The 10,186-nt window shown below is 42.8% G+C and overlaps 2 protein-coding genes across 12 annotated transcripts; one reads left to right on the top strand and one right to left on the bottom strand.

Moving 5' to 3' along the window:
• Positions 1-51: 51 nt before the first annotated feature.
• On the bottom strand, positions 52-4,503 carry LOC118287211 (TATA-box-binding protein-like). 3 transcript variants are annotated; one of them, XM_035612186.2, is made up of 8 exons: positions 4,259-4,503; positions 3,625-3,685; positions 3,221-3,428; positions 2,884-2,965; positions 2,638-2,729; positions 2,383-2,547; positions 2,171-2,224; positions 52-1,264 (listed from the first exon to the last, which is right to left on the bottom strand). In XM_035612186.2, the coding sequence occupies exons 1-8, from the start codon at positions 4,331-4,333 to the stop codon at positions 1,246-1,248; spliced, it is 756 nt and encodes a 251-aa protein (XP_035468079.2). In that variant the 5' UTR covers positions 4,334-4,503; the 3' UTR covers positions 52-1,245. The 3 variants fall into 3 exon arrangements, with proteins under 3 accessions (XP_035468079.2, XP_035468077.1, XP_035468078.1); XM_035612184.2 differs by having other exon boundaries at positions 2,171-2,262; positions 4,259-4,501; XM_035612185.2 differs by lacking the exon at positions 4,259-4,503 and adding an exon at positions 4,104-4,213 and having other exon boundaries at positions 2,171-2,262.
• Positions 4,504-4,988: 485 nt separating this feature from the next.
• Positions 4,989-10,082, top strand: asb3 (ankyrin repeat and SOCS box containing 3). Of its 9 annotated transcripts, none has more exons than XM_035612142.2 (11): positions 4,989-5,133; positions 5,628-5,753; positions 6,845-7,055; positions 7,469-7,636; positions 7,795-7,907; positions 7,999-8,131; positions 8,405-8,582; positions 8,708-8,926; positions 9,010-9,312; positions 9,407-9,540; positions 9,644-10,082. In XM_035612142.2, the coding sequence occupies exons 3-11, from the start codon at positions 6,851-6,853 to the stop codon at positions 9,865-9,867; spliced, it is 1,677 nt and encodes a 558-aa protein (XP_035468035.2). In that variant the 5' UTR covers positions 4,989-5,133; positions 5,628-5,753; positions 6,845-6,850; the 3' UTR covers positions 9,868-10,082. The 9 variants fall into 9 exon arrangements, 8 of the variants coding, with proteins under 8 accessions (XP_035468035.2, XP_035468036.2, XP_035468034.2 ...); XM_035612141.2 differs by having other exon boundaries at positions 5,062-5,200; XR_004785599.2 differs by having other exon boundaries at positions 5,105-5,133; positions 5,684-5,753; positions 9,010-9,274; positions 9,644-9,785.
• Positions 10,083-10,186: the final 104 nt, after the last annotated feature.

The following is a 10,186-nucleotide window of genomic DNA, read 5'->3' as shown; positions in this document are numbered from 1 at the left end:
AACACAACACATTAAGAAAAGGCGCTACAAATAGACCTTAACACAACGGAAGTGTTTCCAGAGGACACTTTTTATTTTTGTTTTTTTTTGGTTCTGTTTCCAGAGGACACTTAAAAGTGTTTTCTAAATGCTGTTTTCTTAAGGTGCAGTGCTTTAAGCTCTCAGGGCCACCGTAGTAAAGTTTGTTGTGTGTTTCTTATAGTACAAAGTTCAAATACAAACAATTAAGGCACATTTTCAATTGTACAAAACGACTACCGTATTGATACAGTATATAATAAACAGAAAATAAACGAAACAGAGGGAACATGATAGAGAGTCTCATTCCGTTAAAGTAAACAAGTCAAGTAAGGCAGAAAGTTTCAGGGCATTTTTGTAAGTCATATATCGGAGAGACTTTGTGAATATAATGAGAATATTCTTCTACCCATTGAAGTGGAGTTTCAATTTTAGATATCTGCATTCGTGGATAAAATGCTTAATCAATAAAAGTCAGTGGACTTTTTAATATTCAATGAGAGCTTATTGAAACCATCTTTCAACTCTCAACAATTCATCATCTGTATTATTTATAAGAGTGTGTAAGTCAGTATGTGATGAAATCATATTGGTGTCATCAGCAAACAAAATGGGAATTTCTTTTTACAAACCAATGGAAACTGAAATGATAAAGCTCCTAGAACAGATCCTTGTGGTACACCACGTTATTTGAAATGTGTTTGAAGCACAACCATTTATTAAAACACATTGTCCTCTTTCACTCATGTAACTAGTTAACCATTTAAGTGTCTTCCCTTGGAAACCACAGTATTTTAATTTTAATCTCTCTCTCCTCTCTGGTGCAGACGGAGTTGACCTGTGTGCTCGGAGACTCTGACCTCTGACCTCTGCTCTTCAGTCTGAACGGGAGAGAATCTCCTGCAGCTGCAGGTTCAACGTCTGGTGGAAGCAGCAGAGTGGATCGCACACTCACATGTCTGTAATATTTGGCTGCTCACGTACTTTAAATATCATCTAAATAATTTAATAGATAGAGGAGCCTGTTATTTACAAAATTAGGTGGAGTCCAGCATGTTTTCTCTTCACAGGCGAAGCAGAAGAGTCAGTGAGATTCTGCTGAGTGCCATGGAAGACGTTCATTTATGTTTTATTTCCTTCAAGGACGTCAGAGTGCATTGTGTCTGTCCTCCCTGCCTCCTGAAGCAGCTCAGCATCGGACAGATGGTATCGATCGCGCTGTAGATCTCAGCTGTGGATTTGGCTCCTGGAATAAAGATCAAGACTTTAATCACTTTTATCAGCCATTTCAAAATTAAGTTATGTTCTGCCGCTCAGGGAAAATAAAACATGGTTGATACAATCAGGAAAAGGCAAGACAGGGGATTATGTCTGAATTTAGACCCATAGCTGTTTAAATACACAAATAACCTCCTGAAGTAACAGTATAACAACAAAGAAGACCCTGGAACCTCCTCAGGACATCACAAATGACCAGAAGGACAATTAAATATGTCAGTGACCAATGCCCAATGCAACATCTTAAAAAACCCTTGGAACATCTTTGTCATTACCTATGGCAAGGAACCCTTGAACCTATTTAAAAGCACTAGAACCCCCTAAAGGACATCCAGAAATTAATTAGTGACCACCACAACTTCCCAAAGGAACTCTAGAATCTCCACCTGAGTGGACACTAGAACTACCTTTAGGACTACTAATTAACTCCAGGGGAACCTGGGATAGGAACACCCAATAACCTCCCAAAAGAAAACTACAACTACCCAAAGACCCCTAGGACCGACTAAAGGATTACTAGAGCTATGTAGAATACATCTGAAATCCTCCTAATTGTACACTAGAGCTATGTAAAGGAACCTAAGAACTTCCCCAGTGACCATAAGAACTACAGGACACCTAGAATCCCCACTAGAACATCTAAAACACACTTTTTCTTTTCTGTGCATGAGCACCTGAACCTCCTAAGTTACTACTGAAAGCAGCCAAATGGCCCCAATCCTCCTGCGTGACCACCAGACCCTCCTCCGGTTATGAAACCCTGGCACCTCCTCAACCATCCAATGGTCCCCTACAACCTTGAAGAGCATCTCTGTGGGTTTTTAGCACATGATCAATGAAGAAAAATGTGTGGACACAAACGCAGCATAGCTACCTAAGAACGCCATCTCTCCATTTGCAAAGACGTTCACAGTCATGCCAGGTATCCCTTTGAAGAAGAGGCCAGAAAACAGTTCAGGATCATAACTGTGGAGAGGGAGAAACCCTATCATCAGTGTGTTCACATGGACACTTGACTGGTAAAACTGACACATGACGTTGGCAGCATGTTAACACCAATGACGTTTGACCACTGTGTTTCCTGACCTGCAGTGTTGAGGGTAGGCCTGGGTGAGTCGCTCCAAAGAGACCGGGAAGGAGCTGCAGGTGGCCATCACGTTTTGAATCTTGAAGTTCAGAAAGGAGACGGGTAAGCCCAGCTTCATCAATTTGTAGGCAAACCTCCTGGCTGCAGTTCGTGACTCTTCCTCACTGCTCAAACACATAGATGTGAAAATTTACTGTCCTGAAAAATGTCTTGTAGCATTGAAGTTATAGGTGATGACTGACAGGCAGACGGACCTCCTGGCTCCTGAACAAATAACACGTCCAGATGAATAGATCATCGCTGTGGTTCTCGGCTTACGGATCCTCATGATGAGCTGCCCGCTTTTCTGAAACACGACAGGAAATGGAGAGGTAAATGAATGACTCTAGATAAATTGGGAATTGCATGAGCGATGCAACGCTACATGAAGTCGACATCCCCAAATGGTTTCGCGGTCGGACATGAACTCATCACGGACAATTGTGTCGAGGTTTGTGTACCTTGTACTCTACGTTCCACGTATTGTGAGCGATAAAGTTGAGGTCCAGACGACAGCCCAGCTTCACAGAAGAGTTGACATTCCTGCACACAAACACATAGGATATGGTCTTTTACAACAACAGGTGAATGCAGCATCACACGTAGGACTACAGACTATGTCAGAACCGGAATTAAAGCTACGGTACAGTCCATAGGCGACTTCATGAGGAAGCTTCGGAACTATCTGAAACTAACTCTCAGAAAAAAGTAAATAACTTAAGATTGTGTGATGAGACTGAAAGTGCCAGAATGGCAACCAAATCAACCTTGTGTTTGTTTGTTGTTTGTTGTCACTACCGTATTCGTGGAATGATTTGTTGCTGCCTAATCAACGGAATCGCAGACGTGCCGGGGGCATCTGAGCGAACGGAGGCGTCTCCCAGCTGCTGCAGTGACGATGTACCTGAGACCTCAGCCGCTCCAGTGGGATTCTGGGAGCTGCAGTCCAGACTAATGCAGTTCACAGCAGATCTGCCTACATCCTCTGTCATTTGTTCGGTTTCATCTGAGACAAACCAAAAACCGTCAGGGGTGCAGGAATGTTGTCTCAGTGTCAGCTGGTCAATTCAATAATTAATTTTTTTTTTTATTCAAGTGTTTTCTTTTCAGTTAGTTTCTGTATCTTTTTAAATATTTTTGTATTTTATGAACATTAATGGACCTAATGGATCAGAGGATCAGTATTATAGTTGTTGTTGTACCTGTGTCTTCCTGTCCGGACTCGGGCGGCGGCCCCTCCGGTTCATCACTCATCTTCTCTTCCTGTAACACACACTCAGTGACATCAACGACACATCACAGCTCAGAGAGACTTTTTTCTTACAGTCAAACCAAAAATGATCCGTCTCCTGTGATCTACATCGTCTCTGACTGTCTCACACTGTAACACTGACTCACATTATTCTGACACCATCACAACCATTTATTGTCACCATCACTGTCAATAAAAGGCAAAAAAAAATGAATCTTTAAAAAATGTCTTCAATTAACTATGTGAGCAAATAACAGGGCCTTAACAGTCATACATTTCTGCAGCGTTTTTAAAATATAAATCATTGTAAATTCCACATCCTGTGTGGTTTGAATTCAAATGTGAGTTTTGGTTTTTATATTTTCCCAGTAACTGTTCTCAGTACATTGTTGTTCCTGTTAAGACCGCATGTCATTCTGGCAAACTTACCCTTTGGAGCAAGGTCGAAATTTGGCTGCTCCAAAAATTCCCATTGGAATCATATTTTAGTATACATCATGGGACAGTGACCCACCACCCCTAAACCATATATTTGCCACTTTTCGATCTCGGCTCTCCTGTTTGGAGCTGCAGCCTTTACTCACGTTTGCGATGTGTTTATCAAAAAACATTTCAAGCATCCTCTCCTCCATGACTTGGCAGGACCTGGATCTGATCATAGACTATTCAAAGTCCATGATTATCCAGATACTGTAAAGGATAGCTATGCTATCGCTTAATAACATCACACAGATCAGAGGCTAAAGGAACAACATGTACAGAGCCCAGAGGCTAAAGGAACAACATGTACGGAGCTCAGAGGCTAAAGGAACAACATGTACGGAGCTCAGGGGCTAAAGGAACAACATGTACGGAGCTCAGGGGCTAAAGGAACAACATGTACAGAGATCATAGGATAAAGGACGACATGTACAGAGATCATAGGATAAAGGACGACATGTACAGAGATCATAGGATAAAGGACGACATGTACAGAGATCATAGGATAAAGGACGACATGTAAAGAGATCAGAGGATAAAGGACGACATGTACAGAGATCATAGGATAAAGGACGACATGTACAGAGATCAGAGGATAAATGACGACATGTACAGAGATCAGAGGATAAATGACATGTACAGAGATCAGAGGATAAATGACGTACAGAGATCAGAGGATAAATGACGACATGTACAGAAATCATAGGATAAATGATGACATGTACAGAGATCATAGGATAAATGACGACATGTACAGAAATCATAGGATAAATGATGACATGTACGGAGATCAGAGGATAAATGATGACATGGATGGAGATCAGAGGATAAATGACAACATAGATCAAATGATAAATGACGACATGTACAGAAATCATAGGATAAATGACGACGTACGGAGCTCAGAGGATAAATGACAACATGTATGGAGCTCAGAGGATAAATGACGACATAATTTGTCTTTGATGAGCGTTTATTTGTAAGTCAGAAGACATTTGAAAAACTAGCGACAGAGCTGAGTCTGTTCCTCGGACACATGCAAGCAGGTTTGCAGACATTACGGAACAATGTTAATATTTCATATTTTTCCAATCATTGATGAGCTATTGGCTGAACAACCAACAGGTTGAAACTCACCTTGAACATTATACTTTTAAAAAAATGTTTTAATTTTATTCCAGTACTGTCGGAGGCTCTAATGCACATTAACAGAAGAAGACAAAAGGAGGAAACAATAGAACACATCATAGTACACTGACAAAAATATACGTCTGAGAGAAACACGATTCAGTCAGAACCTGAGAAAGATCAAGATTAAACTGAATATTGTGTATATTTTACAGCAAGATTTCGCGATAAAATGTTATAGTCATTTGATATAGTACCTCAGGGAAATAAAGGTGTTAGGGAGAATATTGTACGTTTTTGTTTTGATTTGTTTCTTTGGTGATTCTGTTCCACACTCCTCACCAGTTGGTGGCGGTAATGCGCCATTTCGTTGTTTGCCAACCGCCATAAAACAATAAAAGAAGAAGAAGCGAGAGGAAGAAGAACAACAAAAACAGAGACTTCCGGAATGGCAGTCAGTTTGAACACCTGGTAAATACGCACTTTAACAAAACATGTAATGTTGATTTAACTTGTGTCGCAGGTATCAATAGTAACCAAACAGTAAAAGCATAATCTTAAAACGAAAACGAGGCAGCGAATCCAACGCCTCGAACTACCAGCGTGTCGCGGACTATGACGCGTTGTTGTGGTGTGACGTCATTAACCAGCGACTTCACCGGAACGAACCAACGCTGCGTAAAAACCGTAAATACGCACGTTTATTCGAGTGGTTTGAACAAGTCAACTCTCGTGTAGAAAGAAGAGCGTCCGCTTTGACGACTGATGTTCCACGAGTCCCAGGCCTGTACCGATGATTACGTTATCGACTCGTCGTCGTGTCCACATGCGTGTTTGTTGACATGAGTGAACGTGTCGACGACAGACCAGCAACGTCTCGCTGCTTCTGTCCTCGTCTGTTCTCGTCGTGTGATTCATGAATCACTGGTTTGGTCTGTGACATGTCAGATAATATGGATTTGTTAGTATTTTACTGAAAGACACCGTGTCTTCAGCTTGAATTACATTTCTCTGAGCAGCGACACAAATCGTGAAGGACTCGGGGAAAAAAGGTCTTAAAATTAAGAAAACATCGTTTATCGCAATTACTTCCGGTACATTATATCGTGCAGCATATATAAAAGAGAGGCCTCTTCCGATTTCACTTTTCTTTTTCCATACTTATCCTTACCTGGAAATTACTTAAAATCGAATTCCATACTACTTTTCCATACTGCGTAGGAACCTTGCAACAGCCTCAATGCGGCTCTGACAAAACTATAATCAATCAAAATTATAGTTCTCAAAAATACACCACTCCAAAAGTATTTCACTGAAATAGAAAATGCCAGATTTCTGTTAACATTTCTCTGAGCAGCGACACAACTCCTGCAGGACTTGCACAGGCAACAAGCGAGCTCACACGATTGAGTATCGAAAAAAAGGTCTTAAAATGACGATAATATCGTTTATCGCAACTATTTCCAGGACAATATATCGTGCAACAAAAAGTAGTTATCGTGACGAGGCCTATTCACCGGCAGAAGCAGGCTGATAACATTCTCTCTCTCTCTCTCTCTCAGCAGGGGATGGACTTCGCCGAGTGCTACGGAGACACTGTTGGAAGTGTCGCCGCTGCGGCTCGGTCCGGCTGCAGGAAGCGGCTGAGGGAGCTGATCCGGAGCGGCTGCAGCCTGGACTGTCGGGACAACCGCGGATGGACCCCCCTGCACGAGGCGGCGGCCGCTGGCAGCGCGGCGTGCGCGCAGGACATTTTGTGTGCTGCCGGCGGCGGTAAGAAAGGGGCAACAGGGGACTTTTATCGTTCAAGATTTTTTTTTCCTTTTGTGTATCTGAAAACAAAGCTGACAACCGGGATATTTCACGCTGGTCAGTTTTGGTCAGGATTGCTGACTGAAAGTCACACCTTTAACAAAATTTTGTTGTTGTTGTCGTCATTCAGTCTAGAAAATGGCCAATAATGCTCCAACTGATGATTATTTTCATTAATCTTTTTTTGTCTAATGTAAGAACAAATTATTATACATATATATATATATATATATAGTATACATAATGTGAATAATATCCCTCACAGATACCATGGAAGCAGATTGAAATTAGCGTAATTCGTCCAAACCCTTGATGTGCTTGATTTAAAAAGATATTAAACTGATATGCAGCTTTTTGTTTGACTGACGCGGCAGACTCGTCCCGTTGCCGCCGGGCCTACGTGAACTCTCTGACGCACGAGGGGGAATCTGCGTGTTACCTGGCAGCGCAGCGTGGACACCTGCCGGTGGTCCGACTCCTCCTGAAAGCGCACGCCAACATCGACCAGCTGACCAACGACTTGTCCTGTCCTCTGTACGCAGGTATATAACACCTGCTGGGACATTATCAAATTGGTGTGAATGTATTTGCTGTATGTTTTTTTACGCCTTGGAAAAAATTAATTTTCTCTTTTGAATGAAATTTGATAGATAGAATTCATTCTAGCTGCAGTGTGTAATCAGCTGATAATTTCCGACAGCCGTAGACGGCGGGCATAAGGAGGTCGTGGACCTGCTCGTTCGTAAAGGTGCAGAGGTCGACAGAACACACACGGCATCCTGCTGGACCTGCCTCCATCAAGCTGTTTTTAAGGTAATAATGAAACTCAGAAGCACACACACTCAACTCTGTTTGATGTATCTGTAATGTCTTTTAATGAACAAAGACCGTTTTACTCCCCAAGGGTCACAGTGAAATTGTGAGCACGCTGGTTAAGGTGTGCAACCTGGAGGCACTAGATGACCACAGGATCTCGCCTCTCTTTGTGGCTGCCCAGTATGGAAGGCAGGAATGCCTGGAGATCCTTATTAATGCTGGTAAATATTCGTATTGTTTCTTTATGCCGTCTTTTGTGTTCGTGTTTATCCATAGCTTATGGAAATAATTTTGTTGTGCAGAGACTTTTCTTGTGTCCCAGCTGTGCTCTTTCTAAATTCAAATACATAAGGAATTTACGGTGGCCCTGAAGTCCAAATCACAATGACAAATCAAAAAAAAACAACAACGGCAAAACACAAAACACAACGGCAAAACGCACTTCCGGGCCACCGTATCAATTTTTTTTTCTTTTGATTTTGTTTTCACTTCAGGTGCCAACGTGAACATGCAGGCAGCTGACCTGGCCACGCCCCTGCTGATCTCCTCTCAGGAGGGCCACCGGGCGTGTGTGGATCTGTTGCTGGACCGCGGGGCAGATCCGAACAAAGCCTGCAGCGCCGACTGGCCCCAGTTTCCCATTCATGCAGCCGCAGAGTTCGGCCACGTCGGGTATTGAACTATAGTTTTCGTAATCTGATTCTAAAACACACTATTGTTTTTTGGGGGGGTAATACTGTGTTATGCAGTTCTATCCACACTTTTACCCTTAGACCTCTGTAATTCTGTTAATCCAGTGTCCTCAGGCGGCTGATCGCTGTTACGGATCGTGCGTGTGACCGCGGCGACGACATGGTGAGTCCGCTGTACATGGCCGTCAGCGGGCACCAGGGCGAGAGTGTGGAGCTGCTCTTGGGAGAAGGTTATAGCCCAGATGCCCAAGACTGCACACACAGCCTTAGCCTCCGTTCACCGCTCTCCCTCGCCTTCTGTCACACGCCCACCAAACCATACAGGTTTGTCCGAAAAAAACAGATTTACCTGACTCCTGAGATCACACTCAAAATGAAACACGTGTGTCTTTTCTTTTCTCTTTCAGTGAGTCGGTGAGGTTGCTGGTGGCAGCGGGAGCCAGTTTGGCTGAGGAGGACTGGGTTCGTGCCTTGGCCACTGACAGAACGGAACTGCTGCAGCTGATACTGGAGCACAGATGGATCCCTCGACCGGAGACCTTGACGAGGGCCCGTTCCGTGCTGCGGTGTCGTGGGAAAATTGTGTTCAAGCCGCAGGAGCTGCGGGAGCTGCTCTGCGTGGCACTGGACCAAGTACATTTCGCCGCCTGCTGGCTTCCTCTTCTTTTCAAGGCAGGATTGGAGCCTACTCTCCTGCTTCAGCCCCGCATGTGAGGCTCTTGTCTCACCATCAAAACCATCCTTTTTTTTTTCGGAAGGATGATTGTTTACCTGAGTTTGTCTTTGTCCTCCGTAATTTTCTAGGTTGGAACAGGCAGACGGCGAGGTGTTGAATCACCTGCTTGAGTATGTAAACTGGTCAACTCTGTCTGCTCCGTTAAAACGTGTTCTGGATCAGAGACGAGTGGAAAAGACCTGGGAACCATGTCCGGATTTTGGTATGTGGACAAAAAATAAAAACATAATATATATATATGGTATATACTTGCTTCTATTAATCTGTACTTTGAATGATTTCTATTTTTTCTTCCCTCCCCTTAGACTCCATTCCGTGTCTTTCCCACATCTGCCGACTGCAGGTCAGGGCAGTGCTGGGACCAGATCTGCTGATGAGGACCGATGTGGTCCAGCGGCTCCCCGTGCCCTCCCTGTTTCATGACTTCCTTCAGTTCAAGGATGTCCCAGAAGCCTCCTACTCACACCCGCAGTCATTGCCACTTTTAAATCACATCCACAGTACACACCAACATAGACATGTTCTTTAACCCCTGACAGTTTTCCCCTTCTATGTAGCTCTAAGGTTGTTAAAATCATCTTATTTCACATACACACATTGTAAAACTTCTTGGCTTGATGTGGCAGTAATCCTCACTTTGCTTTAAAAAAAGAAAAGAATAATATGATAATAATTTAGTTTATTTTGAATCAATGCTGCCCTCAACTATTATACACTTTCAATAAAATATTTAATTAAATATTAGATTATTTTTTTGTTGTTTTGTTTATAATTAGTAACATTTTCTTTTGCGGAATAAGATTTTGAGATAAATTGCTTTACAATCAATATTCAATATGAAATCCTAA

Source organism: Scophthalmus maximus, chromosome 16, assembly GCF_022379125.1.
Source record: "Scophthalmus maximus strain ysfricsl-2021 chromosome 16, ASM2237912v1, whole genome shotgun sequence".
Classification (NCBI taxonomy): Eukaryota; Metazoa; Chordata; class Actinopteri; order Pleuronectiformes; family Scophthalmidae; genus Scophthalmus; species Scophthalmus maximus.
Note: the sequence above shows the minus strand (reverse complement) of the source record. Positions and strands in the feature narration are given on the sequence as shown.